Genomic DNA, 18,520 nt, shown 5'->3' on the forward strand with positions numbered 1-18,520 from the left:
GACCCCTCCACAATTGGATAACAGCATTTCTGTCAAACAGATGACAAGTGGTCAAAATAGGCAGTGCCCTATCAAATCCTGTTCCTGTCAATAGCGGCGTTCCCCAAGGCAGCGTTCTTGGACCAACACTCTTCATATTATACATTAATGATTTCTGTGACCATATTATAAGCAATTGTGTTCTCTTCGCTGACGATGTTGAACTATTTAACACTACCAACAATACAGCTACCCTTCAAAAAGACATTGACTTTGTGTCGGAAGGTCAAAAACCTGGCAACTCCAAATCTCAACCAGCAAGTGCTCTGTCTTACACATTGGAAAAAAGAATCTGAACACTAAATACAAGCTCGATGAACATTATCTTGTAGATGACCCCCACCCCGTTAAAGACCTTGGAGTTTTCATATCAAATGATCTAAATGCCAAAGCCCACTGCAACTACATCGCAAAAAAGGCTTTAAGAGTTGTAAACTTAATCTTGCGTAGCTTCTTCTCCAGAAACACTACACTACTAACCAGAGCATATAAAACATTTGCTAGACCAATTCTTGAATACAGCTTGCCTGTCTGGAACCCATACCTCATTTCAGACATTAATACAATTCAGTGTGTCCAGAAATATTTTACAAGAAGAGTTCTCCACTCCTCTGATTAAAACAAAATACTTTATGCCATCAGACTTGAAATCCTGAGTTTAGAAAATTTAGAACTCTGCCGCCTTCGACATGACCTGAGTTTAACTCATAGAATCATCTGTTAAAACGTCCTTCCTGTTGAAGATTACTTCAGCTTCAATCACAACAATACACGAGCACACAATAGATTTAAGCTTAATGTGAACTGCTCCAATTTTGATTGCAGAAAATATGACTTCAGAAACAGAGTTGTTAATGCCTGGAATGCACTACCAGACTCTGTGGTCTCTTCCCGAAATCCCCAAAGCTTTAACCAAAAACTATCTACTGTTGACCTCATTCCATTCCTAAGAGGTCTGTAAGGGGCGTGCATAAGAGCACCAACGTGCCTACCGTTCCTGTCCTAATGTTCCCTTTGATTGTATACAATTTCATATAGTTATTACATACTTATGGTTATATATATGCTTATATATTGTATAGTTATTTCATGCTTATTCTTATAGAATAGAATAGAATTTTTTTTTTATTGGCCAAGTGTGATTGGACACAAAAGGAATTTGTCTTGGTGCATATGCTCTCAGTGTACATAAAAGAAAAGATACGTTCATCAAGGTACAACATTTACAACACAATTGATGATCAATATATCAATATAAATCATAAGGATTGCCAGCAACAAGTTATAGTCATAAGTGGAAAGAGATTGGTGATGGGAACTATGAAACGATTAATAGTAGTGCAGATTCAGTAAATAGTCTGACAGTGTTGAGGGAATTATTTGTTTAGCAGAGTGATGGCCTTCGGGAAAAAACTGTTCTTGTGTCTAGTTGTTCTGGTGTGCAGTGCTCTATAGCGTCGTTTTGAGGGTAGGAGTTGAAACAGTTTATGTCCAGGATGCGAGGGATCTGCAAATATTTTCACGGCTCTCTTCTTGATTCGTGCAGTATACAGGTCCTCAATGGAAGGCAAGTTGGTAGCAATTATTTTTTCTGCAGTTCTAATTATCCTCTGAAGTCTGTGTTTTTCTTGTTGGGTTGCAGAACATTATATATAATGTTGTGACAAATAAAATAAATATAAATAAATAAATAAATAGTACCTTCCAGGGGCCCAGGGGCTTCTGGTGCCTGGCCTCCAGGAATAAAAAGGGATCACCTATCTGGATCCAGTGTAAAACTTTGCCTAGCTTCTGCTGCCAAGCAACATTATGCAAGAACAGAGCAAAAGCAAATAACATCTTTTGCCTTTAACTGTATGACAACAAACATTGACGGAACAGAAAGACATTTTACTGATCAAAGTTGTACTGATCAGTATCCAAATACATAATCCTAGATTTTTTAAAAAATTGATTTATTTTGAAGATGCACCTGAATTGCCACATTGCACTTCAGTTCACAAAATAATGCTCCAATTTGATAGACACCTCTTCCCTGCCTCTCCCCTAACCAATTTCTTGAGTTGCACTAAACAAAAATCACACTGGCTTTGCTATTTTCCTCCTTACACAATTTTATCCTTCTCTATGAGGCTGTGTACCCACAATCCCTATAAACAGGAAATATTAAAGCTCGAGCCCGTTGAGCCCAGGTGATGTCTTTGCCTAAGAACTAGCATCTTTTGTGTGTAACTGAGTAACACATGATATAAAGCTGACATTTCCATGTCCAAATAGTGAACATATTTGCTGGAAATTATTTTAAAACAAGCTCTACTTTCTACCTATAACTATTATAGATGGTTGTCATAGATAACTGGCAGGATCTTAAATATGAACCATCTAATGACTCAGGTTTAGGCCATTTGTCCACTGGTGATGTGAATTGTCATTTAACTATTGCTATGCCAATGTATTACTAATGAATGGATTTTATATCACCACAGAGAAGGCTGGGTGGTGCTCTAGGACACTATAAATCACTGATGAGGAAATGGCCTTTGTTTAAATCCTTTCCAATCAAAGTAATCAGCTTTCAAGTGAACCTAGTAATTTCATCAGATAGGGCTGATCTAGCTTTCTTGTTTCTTCTGAAATTCATTAAAGCTGAGGTCTGGAAGTACTAGTTCTAATCAGCTCCCTTCTTGGCAAGCGTAGCAAAAAAAGGTAGAGAAGGCATACTAAGTCATACTAAGTCCATATTTCCAGACACACATAAAATGCAGCATAAATTTTATGCATCTTTGCAAACATGTTTGCTGCCATCTAGTAGCAATCTGGAGTTTTGCAGCCCAGATGACTACTATGAGGTAAGCCGTATCATAACCAAGTTGGTCTTTAAAGATGTGTTAACAAGGAATTATGACAGCTGAAGCTCAAACTGTAGAACACTGGTTGAAGAATGTGATATCAAACAGTATGAAGACAAAATCGGGAAGCCTAATCTCAATGCAAATAGAACAACAAGGCAAAGCGGTTCTGAGATCTAGATTCTGCTATAAAATCTTTGGGGAACTGTTTACACAAGGACAAAATACTGTAATTTCATGATGTCAAGAGGAACAGGAAATCTCTTTCTGTAGAAATGTCCCCTTATTTTAAAATGAATAAATTACTCTGGTACTGTTGCATTGCAGTCACGGATTAACCAAAGTGATAAATGCACAAGGACACAAGACCCATTTTTCTCCAACTTTGAAAGCCGGGGGTGGGGGGGAGAGAGGGAAAGTTCCTGGCAGACACTGGCCTGCACGCAAAGAATTAGCAAAGAAGGACTTTTCTTCATTGAAAATCTCGTCAGCTTGGGTGATAGATTGCTGAGCCTGATGAAAAACGTGCTTGCAAAGAGAGCATCAGATCAGAGCTGGGGGATGGAGGGGGACTCATACACTTTAAGATGCTGATACCTGAGCCCAAAGGAATGCGATAGCCAGGGGAGAAAGTGACACTTGTCAAATCAACGAGTAATTGATCCGAAGTGCCAATTTGCAGCAACTAAATATTTGGTTTGTGTTCTCAGGATGTCTTCAAACAAACTTCAATTAAGGAAGCAAGAGGAAGCAGGACAAGAAAGGAACTGCTGTTAACATTGCCACATATTCTTAGATCCAGACACAGCCGATCGATCGGGAAGGATTTTAAAGAGATGCTCCAGTGTTCCCATCACTGTCACTCCAGTGAACAAGTACCCAATGTTTAGCATTCCAAAAGAGGTTAATCTTTGACTGAGAAACATTCTCCCAGTTACTAAACACACCCACATCCACTTAATCCCTACAGAGCTTATCGGAGCAAAGTAACAAAAGTTTCATCTGCATTTTTCAAACTAAATTCTGATCATGTGCTGACGTTGTGAAGGACCATTATGCAGTCCCAAGTCTTTGTACTTGAGGATGTACAAAGGCTGGTGTCTGTACATCCTCAAGATCAGTGTTTCTCAGCCCTGGCATCTATAAGATGTTTGGACTTCAATTTCCAGAATTCCCCTGGCAGCCAGAGAATTGAAGTCCAGACTTCTTAAAGTTGCTAAAGTTGACAAACTTTACTCTAGATGAACACAGAAGCTAGGTTTCAAACCTCTAGGGTCATCCACAAGGAGGTAAAAAAGTAAAGAGGACAGACTCACCCATCAAGCCACCATGTGCAAGAGGATGGGGCTTTGAATTCATTGCTTGAGTTAAGCTGCCAGCAGACCTAAACTCATTCCAAATTACTTCATTGCAAACTGTTGGGTCCTCCTTAACTCAAACGTGTATTTTCCTGGGTTCACAGGTCAACCATATATGGATCATATCCACTTCTCAGTCTGAAGCACTACACTTTGCTTTACCACAACAGTGATTTTTTTTATCACAAATTTCTGCCATCTCATTTAATGTCTGCCTGTCTGCATTTTGCAATGTCTGCAAAAACCAATTCATTTAGTAGAAATCTATTCTGAATCCTGATACATGAAAAAAGAGAAAGATATAATGCATTACTGCAGTTTGCATTTATTAAAAAAATGACTCCTCAATCAGTAGTGGGTTTCAAATCCCGTTGCTATCAGTTTGCTCATGGACACGTGTGTGCTTGCGTGTGTGTGTGATGCTTCTGCGCATGTGCAGACTCGTCCAGGCAGGTGGACGGAGCCTCCTGCCGCTGCTACCAGTTCGCCCAATCTGGGGTGAACTGGTAGCAACCCACCACTGTCCTGAATCCTAAAAGCACATTGTTCAAAACTGGGATGGGCAAGGTAGAACAGAAAATGGCATCCTGCCCCCTGAATTATTTTGGCACAGGCATCCAGTAAGTTTTTCTTTTTCCCTGAAAGTACAAATATATTAACAACAGCTATAACATTTTCCTCCTTTTTCACAGATCCAAATCTGCTGCCTGAAGCAGCAACTAATTCATGTGAATGCCATGGATATTTCTAGAGGAATATTTGCACCACTTTGGGACTAGCTGCAAATCCATCTCTACATAATATCAGGGAGCTGAACCAATTTATTTCAGATTCTGCTCTGATTGGAAACATCAGCAAACCTGTTTCTGGGCAACATATTCCTTTAAATTGCAGTTTCCAGGTGGTTTCTGCAGTAGCTCCACAGTTCTCTTTGGCCCCATTTCTCATTAGAAATTATTCTTGCCTCCATGAAACTATGCTAGAATATTCGCGGGTGAGGGGCACATTTCTTGAGTGTTTGACTCAGGTTTGACAGTGGAACCAATTATCCAGAAAGATGGTGGGCTTCTTGTCATTGCATGTGTTCATGTGGAAGTTCGACAGCCATCTGTCTGGGATGTTCTAATTTGGATTCCAGCATTGAGCAGGGAATTCAGTGGGTGACCTAAATGGTCCTTCCCAACTCTGTAATTCCGCAGTTTAAGTTAGCTGCTACATAGCAGCTGCAGCTCCTCTGAGAGGTGGAACTTGTCTCTTCATTTATGCATTGTTTAGCAGTTACTGGTTAGGTAGTTACAGCTCTTGGAGAAAGTGTGCTGCTGCAAAATAGCTGGAATAATATACCCATCAACACAAAACTGGTGTCCCACATAACACTAACTAAGCCAAAAAGCAAATATGTAACTAAGTTTATATATTTCACCAAGCGAAAATCAAACAAATACCATCATAGCTTAGCATTGTATGATCTTAATTTTTTCATTGGTTTTCTGCAACCCAACAAGACAGACACAGACTTCAGAGGATAATTAGAACTGCAGAAAAAATAATTGCTACCAACCTGCCTTTTATTGAGGACCTGTATACTGCACTAATCAAAAAGAAAATATTTATAGACCCCTCACATCCTGGTCAAAAACTGTTTCAACTCCTACCCTCAAAACGAGGCTATAGAGCACTGCACACCAGAACAGACACAAGAACAGTTTTTTCCCGAACGCCATCACTCTGCTAAACAAATAATTCCCTCAACACTGTCAAACTATTTACTAAATCTGCACTACTATTAATCTTCTCATCATACCCATCACCCTTCTCCTTCCACTTATTACTGTAAGTTTGTTGCTTATATCCTTACGATTTATGCTGATATTGTTTCCTGATTACTTATTTGTAGCCTATGACTATCATTAAGTGTTGTACCTTGATGAAGGTATCTTTTCCTTTATGTACGCTGAGAGCATATGCACCAAGACAAATTCCTTGTGTGTCGAATCACACTTGGACAATTTTTTAAAAAATCTATTCTATTCTATAACAAAAAAATAAATAAATTTGCTTCTGATCTCTTAACAGCAGCCTCAATATCATAGACAGTTAAGATTCCGAGAGCAATGGTAGATCCTGATGGTATATATCATAGAATACAGTTCATCTGCCTGGAATCCACATTGCATATCAGACATTAATACAATTGAACGTGTCCAGAAATATTTCACAAGAAGAATCCTCCCCTCCTCTGCTCGCAACAAAATACCTTATGCCACCAGACTTGAAATTCTGGGTTTAGAAAACTTAGAACTACACTGCCTTCGGTATGACCTAAGCCTAGCTCATAAAATTATCTGCTACAATGTCCTACCTGTCAATGACTACTTCAGCTTCAACCACAACAATACACGAGCACACAATAGATACAAACTTAAGGTAAACCGCACCAAACTCGATTGCAGAAAATAGGACTTCAGCAATAGAGTGGTCAATACCTGGAATGCACTACCAGAATCTGTGGTTTCATCCCAAAATCCCCAAAGTTTTAACCTAAGACTGTCTACTGTTGACCTCACCCCATTCCTAAGAGGTCTGTAAGGGGTGTGCATAAGAGCACCAGCGTGCCTACCGTCCCTGTCCTAATGTTTCTTCTATTTGTATCTATTTTATGTATCCAATCCATGCTAATACTTATTACCTAATACATTCTTGACAAATAGATAAATAAATAAATAAAAATATGGTGCTAAAAGTCCTAATATCCATCTTGGCCTACTAAAAGGAAGTCTTGTACAGCCTGAACTACTCAGCCAAGCCAAGGTAGACTCTTATCTGAAACCAGCTCCTTTACCAAATTGCAATATGTTACGGATCAACTCTGAGAATGCCTTTGTAAGTCCTTGAAGCAACCATCACCAAATCTAAGCTAAATTGCTGCAAGAGAGACAATACTTTCGTTTGCTAACAAGCCAAGTAGAAAATAACAGGGCGGGCAGAACCAAGTAGACAGGCAAACAGTAGCTTTCAAGCAGACTTCTACCCATTAGCCATGTGATTAAATAGTTCTTAGTTGGATGCTTCAGATGCAAATATTAGGGAAATGCTAATATTGAAGAAAATCCTTCAGATGAGATCATCATTACTATTATATGTGCCCCCCTATACCTTTTCCTTATCGCACCTCCCTACGTTGCGTTTCATCGATCCTGATATTAACCTGGAGACCCTGACTGGTCCTTAATTGATGGAGGCAAAGTCTCTTGTCTAATTATAAATAATACTTGTAATGATGAGAACTTCAAGCATTGTTCAGTAAATTGCTCTTCATGTCACAATGCTGTAAAAATATTTGGTAATGGGAGGAAAATAGTACAATATATGTGCAAGAGTGAAAAGTCATTATGAAACCTCCTTTACTGTTAATCAAAAAGGCATGGGGGAAAATGCAATGGAGGGTCACTCTAGAAGCCACTGCATAATTTGCTGGGTGCCATGAAGGGGGGGGGAAAATCTCCTTCTGCAGGAAAATCCATGAATAACAATGAAGTTTTCAAAAGTCAGAGAATGAGAAAAATAACCAAATCCACGATGCATTTTACCCAATGATGAGTTGCCAATTTGGTATGTAGCACTCCTTTGCTGCATGTCGTTTGCACTTCTGTTAAACAGTTAAACGTTTCAGTTCATCTGACTGAAGATCTTTTATTAGTTCACTGATTGAGTTCATACACTGCACTAAGCTCAGGGGTGTCAAACTCAAGGCCTAGGGGCTAGATCGTCCTGTGAAGTACTTGAAATTGGCCCACAGGGCTGCCCTGGAAACAGCGAAGGCCGGGCCCGCTATGTGTCTGCCAGCAAAAACAGGCTCCCGCGCTCCGTTTTTGGCTGCCACAGCCTTCTGCAACCTCTGCCAGTGAAAATTGGTCATATGTAGCCCTCCCAAATGCCATTTTCACTGGTAGAGGGTTGCAGGAGGCCATGGCAGCTGAAAACAGAGCTTGGGAGTCAGTTTTCACTGGCAGAGCGCTTAAGCCACCACAGGCACCCCCAACAGGAGTGAGGTTGAGCTGGCCATTCCCACCCTGGTCACGCTCACCCCAACCCCACAAGATCAAACACAATCCTGATGCAGCCCTCAATGAAATCGAGTTTGATACCCCTGTCTTAGCTAAATCATGTTTCTAAATAAGCTACAATGGGCTTAAACCTCACACCAATCCATAATCTGTGTTGCTTGATTTAGGTTTAGAATCAGGGGTGAAATCCAGCAGGTTCTCACAGGTTCTGGAGAATTGGTAGCGGAAATTTTGAGTAGTTCAGAGAACCGGCAAATATCACCTCTGGCTGGCTCCAGAGTGGGGTGGGAATGGAGATTTTGCAGTATCCTTCCCCTGTCACACCCATCAAGCCCATCAAGCCACACCACGCCCACCAAGCCATGCTCATAGAACCGGTAGTAAAAAATTTTGCATTTCACCACTGCTTAGAATGTTTTGTGAACCTAGCCATTGTGATTTGGAAAGAGTGGTTTCTGCCCTTGCATGTTCTACAAACTTAATCGTTTATTTAATCAAGAAATCATAACTCAATAAGCTACTGCTTAACACGCCTGAATACAAACAATGTATTTTACAAATGAATGATGAGAGCAGGGAATTGCTAAATTCAAAGGGATTTCTTATAAGTAATTATGCATGTAATTATGCATGACAGTCATGCTACACTTTTTCATAATAAGGATGCCTTTATTCAGAGCGAGATAATTTAGGCTGCAGAAATCCAGATAACCACTAGAGGGCAACAAAGGGATACAGAAAACAGATTCTTTGCTCCAATTTAAGGTTATGCAGATTTTTAAAATCCAAATCTGATAGTCCTTACCATGCTGAGGAAACCTAATCAGGAGATATTTTTTTTTATTACTGGGTTCTTTGCTTGCTTGCTTTTGAATATTGTTTTATGATGGAATTTATAATACTCCAGAGTGGATGTAGTAGAAAAACTGTACCCTGTGTGCATAATTACATATTTCCTTTGCAAGTTATCATAAGTTCCAGCATTTCAAAATCAACCATGATTCCACTGAGAAACAAAATGCTACACCTTACCGAGATTGTAAATGTTTTTGTTACATCCAAGGGAGCTTTCAGCTCTCTGTTTGCTGTGTTATTTTCGTACACAACCATTTCTTTTTTAGTGAATCCTGCAAAACGCTTTTTCTTGACAAAACTATTATGGGAAGAATTGTTGCAATATTACTACTGCTGATGTGGTACAACTATTATATCATCATATAGCCAAGATGTAAAAGCAAAACAAAGAAAGCAATGAATCCTAAGCTATCTTGAGAATTTGGCTATGGAATGACCTAGTAAATTCATTAAACGAACTTTAAAGAATGTTTTTATAAATCTGAAAAATCTCTCCTGTTCATCAGGTGGCATACTTCCTATATTTTCTTTTAAAAATCTGCTATTCACTATGTTGCTACTGTACAACAGAGGTATATATCTAATATGTAAAACTCAAAATTGTATCTCAGTTGTTTTAAATGGCCCTGTTTCCTTCAAGGATTCTTACAGACATATTTAATAGCAGATTAAAATCAGGAACAGTGAGATTCATTATATTGATAGCAAGTTCTTTATTCTGCTGAGATTAATTGGAAGTACAGGGAATTTTCTTTTGTAATTGAGATACAACATTTTGCTGTTTGGAATATTATAAAAAAGCGATGCAGAACTTGAGCCACTGGGTGCATATGAGGTTTTCAAAAGGAACCAATTGTGATTTTAATGGATAGAAAGAACAAACCACAGTACTAGACACCTGGAAAGTAAATGCTGCCATGAATCTAAAGATTTAACAGCATACAAATGTAATAGGATAACTTTTATATAAATGAAAATAACTATTTTTTTACTGGTCCTATCCTCTATTTTTTGAATTTGCCTCCTGGGTAACCTATTCTTTGTTTTGTTTTGTTTTTTCTTTCTTTCCTGTTATCTACTTTGGGCCTCACTCAGGAAGCTTCTTATATTGAGACAAGGGTGAAAAGTGGAAATAAAACTTGTCTAGGTGCATTTAGGAGTGCAGTTCACTGAAAACCTTTTGGTAATGCTTGCTGATAAACCTGGAAACTATAATTCCAAGATGCCTGGAAAGTTTGAAATAAAGGTGGGAAAGTTTGAAATAAAGGAAACCCTGTCTGTCCCTAAATTGATCTTCAATTATAATTGTATTCGGCAATTGTTACTTTCATTCCTTCACCAGTCAGACACTGGTAAAGTGAGCACAGCAATGCCTGCCTTTTCTATGTTGCATGAGAAGAGCACATTTCCCTTCCACTATCCTTATCACTTTCTATAGAGGGATGATTGAAAGCATCCTGTCATATTGTATTATTGTGTGGTTTGGAGGTATTACTGTTTTGGACAGGAAGGCTGTGCAGAGTGGTGAGGACGGCAGAATAGATTATTTGAAGTTTCTTTCTTTTCAAGACATGGCATAGGAATGCTGCTTGACTAGGGTCCACAGTATTGTCATGGATCCTTTCCATGACTGTTTTTCTTTGTTATGTTGTATATGTATGTGTAAGTATGTATGCATGTATATATATATATATATATATGTATATATGTATGTATGTATCTACACTCAGATATTTTTTTGGGGGGGGAATACAGAATTTTGACATGTATTATTTCTTGCATCTCATTGGATGAATTTTGAAAAAACAATTTGTCAGTCAATACTATGTTTTTTATGGAAAGGGAAGATGTCATCCAGCTGGCAGGCTATGGCAGGATAAAATCTTCTTCTTGGAGGAATCTGGCTGGGAAATCTTGGGTCTGAACCAGACAATTGCTATGTTACAGCTGGAGCATAAAAACAGTTACCTTTGTAAGTCTTACCAAATCATCCAAGTCTGACTATGGTTTACAAAGGCTTAGCTTATTACTATGTGCACCAAGAGACAATCATATTGATTTCATCATTGTTTTATTAATAGAATGTGAGTTTTAAATACATTCTAGGATATGCAAATTATAATATTATTAGTAGTTCATTGAAAAATGAATACAGAAATAGGCACAATCCAGCACTACCAACATCAAATACATGAAAAACAGTGGGTTTTCATTGCATGAAGTCTATATATCTGACAATTTTTGTATACTTTTGTATAATAGGTGATTCATCCCCTCTGAAACCAGCAAAGCTAGGATTTTATTATTTTCTGTAGTTTTGTTGTTGTTTAATTTTACTGTATATTTGCTTTGGAATTATTTTTTTTAATAATGAAAAGGAAAAAATAGTAATTGTATAAAAATACGAAACACTTGATGAAACACTGGAAAAATAATTGGACAGGGAAATTCTCAGTTCAAAAAATTTAGAATCTTTTACAGCAATCTCCTAGAATTTATCATTTTATCCAAGCTGGCTAGGAATTCCAAGAATTATAGGGCAACATATCTGAAGAACAATGGATTAGAAATGGTTGAAATATTTCCATGAGCCCATTTATTCCATGGAATTCTTCTGTACTTGCTTCTCTCTTTTACTTCTGTTCTTTATTTCCCACCTCCCTCAATATTTTATGCATTCCAACGTCTCAAACTCTTAGTAATTTAGCCTTTAATGTAAACAGCTGCATTATGAAAGTAGCAGTGGTCCAGTATATTAGTTGCTGATGGCAAAAGAAAGATTTAAGCCAAGAGAGAGAGAAGTAGCAGAGCCAATTAGTGTCAAATGACTTAACCTAATTTTTATCCACCATTTTCCTTATTTGGTCACTTTTTCAAAGCAAAAATCAAATTAAAGTGCTGACTGTAGGGCCTCTCTGCATTGTTTATCAAGAGAAAATTTATAATGCAGAGAATATAGCTCTTACCGCATTTTCTTTTGTAGGACCACAGGTTCTAGACTGGTTTTGCAGAAATACAAAATAATTTTGTTCTTTGAACTATTTAATCAGCTAGAGTGAAATTAGGCTACCACTGCCCTCTGCTGGATATACAAGGTACTGCCTGTCTGTACTTTTACAAATGTTACTATTAGAATAGAATAGAATAGAATAGAATAGAATAGAATAGAATAGAATAGAATAGAATTTTTTATTGGCCAAGTGTGATTGGACACACAAGGAATTTGTCTTTAAATTAAATTAAATTAAAGCCTATAGCTAAATGGTTGGCTGATTACTCCAAAATAATTATCTGGAATTCTGTCTTTTAGCTATTTTAGATGGCACAGTGCTGCAGTGATTGTAAAAATTATACAAAATTTCCTTTTTTAGCACAAAGGTCTCATCAGTCTAGTACAATATTATTCAGTCTGATAACTTCCTGATGTGTTGTATTGTAAACTAGTGTCTTACATAGAAGTCCAACGTCCACTTTTACTATTTGTATAACTAATTCAAGGAGGCGACAGCCCACAACAGCCATTCTGAGTCGTCACTGGCCACTCTCACTAGGCCAGCTTTCATGCCTAAGGCAGGACTCAAACTCACAATCTCCTGGATTCTAGCCTGATGCCTTAACCACTTTGTTACACTGGCTCTCAACACATCAGGAAGGCACCAATGTAAAAATGGATGGTTTATAGCCTTATACACCCTGGGACTGCATTTTCCAAGCCTGCAATCAGCACAGATAAGTAGGGGATGGCTAAAAAAAACAACAACCAAAGCCCCACTCCTTTTCATGTCACATGTGCATTTCATGTAGACAATAGTTGTATCCCCTATCTTTTTATCCCCTTCTTTCAAAGTCAGTATTGTCCTTGACTCTGAGTCAATAATAAAACAGTCTCCCCACTTTATTTCTTCTTTCCCATTTAGCCATAATAAATTTAATATTAATCTAATATTAAATTTAATATTTAATCTAACTTTAAACCATGTTTGGAACATTTAAGAACCTTATGCAACCCCAGCATCCCACAGGGGCCTCCATGTAGAGCTAAAACATTTTGTAGCATTTCTTTTTTGTCAAGGTTGGAAATACTTTAAACTTCATTTTGTCACATAACACCTTTCCAGGTGGAAATAAAACATGTAGAATCTTGAGGAGGAGGGAGGGAGGGAGGAAGGAAGGAAGGAAGTCCCATATCCAATCATGTGTCCTATGACTTCTAGACATTAATGGTATGTCTAGGTAGAAAAAAGATGTGCACATTTTAAACACAATTTCTTCAGTCTTTTTGCTACCAGTGGTGGAATTCAAATTTTTTTATTACTGGTTCTGTGGGTGTGGCTTGGTGGGCATGGCAGGGGAAGGATACTGTAAAATCTCCATTCCCAACCCACTCCAGGGGAAGGTTACTGAAAAATCCCCATTTCCTCCCAATCAGCTGGGACTCAGGAGACAGGGAATAGATGGGAGCATGGACAATCAGAGGTGGTATTTACCAGTTTTCCGAACTACTCAAAATTTCCGCTACCGGTTCTCCAGACCTGGTCAGAACCTGCCCAGAAACCCACCTGTGATCATTACAATCATTAAAAAGGCACAACAAAGAATATTCTTCTCATGTCAACTCAGGAAGTTCAGACTGCTCCAAGAGCTGTTGATACAGTTTTACAGAGGAATTATTGAGTCTGTCATTAGTATTTCTAGAATTGTTTGTTTGGTTTGGTACAGAAACGAAATAGAACAAGTAGAGACTCCAATGGATACTTAAGACTGCAACCAGCCTGCCTCCCATAGAAGATCTGTATATTGCTCCGGTCAGAAGGAATGCTGAGAACATATATGCAGATCCCTCACATGCTGGACATAATTTGTTTCAACTCCTCCCCTTGGGATGCTGCTATAGAGCATTGAATGCCAAAACAATTAAACACAGGGACAGTTCCCCGCCCCCCCCCCCGTGCCATCATTCTGCTAAACACTAATTCCCACAGTCCTGGCTTATGTCGAAGGACATTTATCCATGGAGAAGGGCTGCATTATTATAATTATCTTTCTTGTCTTCTCTACCTTCTCTTATTGATACCATTAATATGATTATTATTACTCTGTTGTTTTGCATGTATACTGAGAACTTCTGCATCAAAAACAAATTCCTTGTCTGTCTAATCACACTTGGCCAAATAAAGTATTCTATTCTATTTAGTCTCCTTACTTTTTTTCTACAGGTAGGCCTCAACTTACAACAGTTCATTCAGAGACCATTCGAAGTTACAACAGCACTGAAAAAAGTGACTTATGACCATTTTTTCCACTTACAATGGTTGCAGCATTCCCGTGGTCATGTGATCAAAATTCAAATCCTTAGCAACTGACACTTATATATGATGGTCGCAGTGTCCTGGGGTCACGTGACCACCTTTTGTGACCTTCTGACAAGCAAAGTCAATGGGGAACGCAGATTCACTTCACAACTGTGTTACTAACTTAACAACGGCAGTGATTCATTCAATAACTGTGGCAAGAAAGGTCATAAAATGGAATAAAATTCACTTAACTGTCTCGTTTAGCAGCAGAAATATTGGGCTTTGTTTTGGTCACAAGCAGAGGACTACCTGTGCTTTTCTTTATACAAATTCCCTTTTTTCAATCCATGATTCATTCTGCATCTTTTCCTAGATTGTCTGGGGGTGGGTGGGAGGAGAAGCTCTCTGTCCTTTGGCTTCCTTGTGCCTTGGGAAATCCTCCAAACCTATAGTATTCAGGTGTAAGATTTTTGTTCCACCTGTTTGTTATTTACCCCTTCCTTCAGCTTTTACTTTTTTTTTTTGTTGTTTACATTTATATCCCGCCCTTCTCCGAAGACTCAGGGCGGCTTACAGTGTATAAGGCAATAGTCTCATTCTATTTGTATATTTTTACAAAGTCAACTTATTGCCCCCCCAACAATCTGGGTCCTCATTTTACCTACCTTATAAAGGATGGAAGGCTGAGTCAACCTTGGGCCGGGCTCGAACCTGCAGTAATTGCAGGCTACTGTGTTCTTAATAACAGGCTTTACCAGCGTGAGCTAAACCGGCCCTTTGACAGGAATGCAGAAAAATCAGTAGTACAAATAATATTTGCCTGAAGTACACAATTGAAAATGAACTGTAGTCAAAAGCCGGGACATACATACCGCTATGAAACATACTATATATATATACTCTTAAGGAAAACAGAATTATACTTGGCGCCTGCTAACATGGCAAACAGAGATTTGTTATTTGTGAAAAAAGTGTGACTACACCAACACATTCTCTGTAGCTTAGTATTTTGAGTCCTATGAGCAGCACTGTTAAAACCTCACATTTCTTGGTTCTAAAAGAGAGTCCAGTTACCTTACAATTTCACATTTGCGGATGCAGCTGTGAAACTCCACTTGTATCAAAGATGAATAACTGGAGTGTGTAAGAAAATAAGCCCAAATTTATAAATGAATTGACTACATTTAACCCTTTCAAGAATATGAATGAAGCATTTACTATACTAATATCTCCTTTCACAGAACCATACAGTTCTGAAATAAAATAAAGTGACCGTACTTGAATTTATTGAACACATTGCCTGCAAGCCATGATTAACTTCTTGATATATGCACATTGCTTATAGTTATGGAACAAGGACCTTCTAACATTCACACTGGAATGCAAAACTAGGCTTGTCAGGAGCTGAACCTCATTTCAACTTTATTTTCCTGCACAATTTCTATACATTTCGATTAGATTATTACAAAATAATGAATGTATTAATATGATCTATAATTTCTTTATATATCAGCAACAGTAGCAACTTTACATGAACAACAATCTTACATTAAGATTGCAATGTAACTGAGCAACAATCTGATTGCAATCAGTTATTGGCCATCATGGTTAGTGTTTATTAAAATATAAAATACAGAAATACAAAGAAAAATTAGAGTAACGGGGAAAAAGGGAAGAAGGGAAAGAGGAAAAAAGGATAAGAAAAAGAAAAGAATTCACTTCCAACTCTTTTTGGTGCAGTAGAATAAGATAATAATATACAACCTTAAGAGTATCTTAGGCATGTTCCAAAGCTCTCTAACTATAAGATTATAGGAGTATGTTTCAACCTGAGTTGTGTTTCAAAAGTGGACTTTGCAGTGTTTCTCTGCATTTCTATAATACCTACAGAAATCTTGTGACTTTCTCAAAACCTTTGCAGACACACGAAGTAGTCAAGATTCTCTGATTCTCTGAAACTTACTACATTATCAGTACATTATAGCATTACATTACATTCTCTCATACTCAATCTTAGACTGATAGTTTGAAGATAAGCTGGTTATGTAACACTAAGTTCAATTATTCATTTTAATAAAAAAAACATTGCACAATATGAAGCAGCATAATGTCTTAGTGAACAGCTACAGATCTGATTCCTTTTGGTTATGTTTACTGCTCACCCATTCCTAACAGAAGTAATAATGGATGTTGATTTACATGAGGACCCAGATTGTTGGGGGCAACATGCTGACTCTGTAAACCACTGTGAAGCAGTATATAAGTCTAAATGCTATTGCTATCTTTAAAGGAGCCAAAAAAGTACAGTAAATGTTTCTAAGAGATGGTTAATAGCAGATCTCATCCAACAATAAGTTTTTTTTAAAAAAAACCTTGTAGTTATTCTCATTCCAAAAAACTAATATGAGAACAACACTTAAATTCTTTCCTTATTAAATTAATGTAATGTTCCCCAATCACCACCCCTAACCCAGCAGTCCACTTAATAATCCAAGTCCCCACTAAAATCCCTTTTTGTCCCATTATCAATGTTTTATGCATAAATGCAAAGCAATCTAAATTAAAGGTCTGGATTTCGTCTGCCCTCTTTGATAATGAAAGAACAGTCTATCGCACAAACTGCTGCACTAGAAAGTACATGAGGCCTCCCACTCCCACTGTTGCTCCTATAACCAATAAGCGCACCATAAGGTATTCCAAGGAGTTTTCCAACTCTGTGTGTAATTTCAGAACCTGCTTCTTGGTGGCCTCAGCATCTCCTGAGTTATCAATGATATGGTCAGCCAACTTGACCTTCTGAGCAAGGGGCATCTGGGCAAAAATGCGTGCTTCTGCCTCTGTCTGAGTCAGCCCATTCCTGTGCATCAAGCGAGACAGCTGGGCTTGTGGGTCACTAATAGAAGAGAAAATTAATTCAATTAAAATCAAATGTTCTCCAAATTGTACCTATAATGTTCATCTAGACCAGGATCACTGAGAGAAGAAAAGCTTTCATCTTGTTTCTCCCTTCCCACTGCATGCAAAACAGATGCTTCTCCAATGTTATTAGTGCATACAAAGCAACAATCTTGATTAAGTTTCTCATTGTTAATGGTAGTAATGGTGAAAACTTTAACTATGACCCTCCCTTTGTACTGTTCCCAACAGTAACAATTGATCAGCAGAAGAAATTAACCATTATTCCTTAGGCTCGAGCTGCCGGTGATCTTCCAAGAGTTTCCAATACACTTTATGTTGCCTTCACTTCATCATGACCAAAACTTATTTCACACATCTCCCCAAGGCATAATGTGGTTGGCTTGATTTTGTTGGTGTGTTGCATTAACTTACCCAATATTTTTTTGTTAACAATGGTTTACAACTTAGCACTTCACGCAGACTCAGTCACAAAAGAAATATAAGACATGTTTCTTTGACAGATGGAATCTCCTTTATGAAGGCTTCCACTGAATTCTCTAGTACGAAAAGAAATCAATCGTGTTCCTTACCCCACCTTCTTTTCCCAAAAGAATCTCAAAATATTATACTTTTATTCCCCCCCCCACCCCCCGTAGTTGAACATTCTGCAGTAGCAAAAGATATAAAGCACTGCAGTCAGGAGCACCGAGGGGCAGAGAAAGAAAAGTTGCTAATAGTGGAACAACAGTGTTCCACTATTGTAACGTAACAGGATGAAAGAATTAAAATACTACCTCTAACACCCATCTCAAGTCTCAAATGTCTTAGTCTTATAATGCACATAAAAGCTAGAATATTTAAGCACAAAGCAGTGACTAAGAGAATGTGCAACTCAGGAAGCAGGAGGTTTCAGTTACTCCACTGTAACGCACCATTGTCTTGAAGTTTGAACCAGGGGTGAAATGCTCCCGGTTCGGACTGGATTGCCCAATTCGGTAGCGATGGCGGTGGAGAACCGGTAGCAAAAATTCCTGCCCACCACCCCATACCCAACTGAGCCACAAGATCATCAGAGGGTTGTTGTTTTTTTTAACTTTTAAAAGCATTTTTTTCTTTGGCCGAAAAAATGCTTTTAAAGGTTTTTTAAAAAAGGCTCTGAT

General features: G+C 38.1%; 1 protein-coding gene across 2 annotated transcripts in view; it reads right to left on the reverse strand.

Annotated features, from left to right (window-relative positions):
• DCAKD (dephospho-CoA kinase domain containing) overlaps positions 1–18,520 on the reverse strand; it is a 34,945-nt gene that overhangs the window by 7,155 nt on the left and 9,270 nt on the right. Inside the window, exon 5 of one of the 2 annotated variants that reach the window (XM_058181789.1) lies at positions 17,148–17,355. In XM_058181789.1, coding sequence (XP_058037772.1) covers positions 17,148–17,355 — 208 coding nt within the window. Of the gene's footprint in view, positions 1–13,240; positions 17,356–18,520 lie in introns of those variants that run through there. The other variant, XM_058181790.1, reaches the window with a different exon arrangement.

This window comes from Ahaetulla prasina, chromosome 4, assembly GCF_028640845.1.
Source record: "Ahaetulla prasina isolate Xishuangbanna chromosome 4, ASM2864084v1, whole genome shotgun sequence".
Taxonomy (NCBI): domain Eukaryota; kingdom Metazoa; phylum Chordata; class Lepidosauria; order Squamata; family Colubridae; genus Ahaetulla; species Ahaetulla prasina.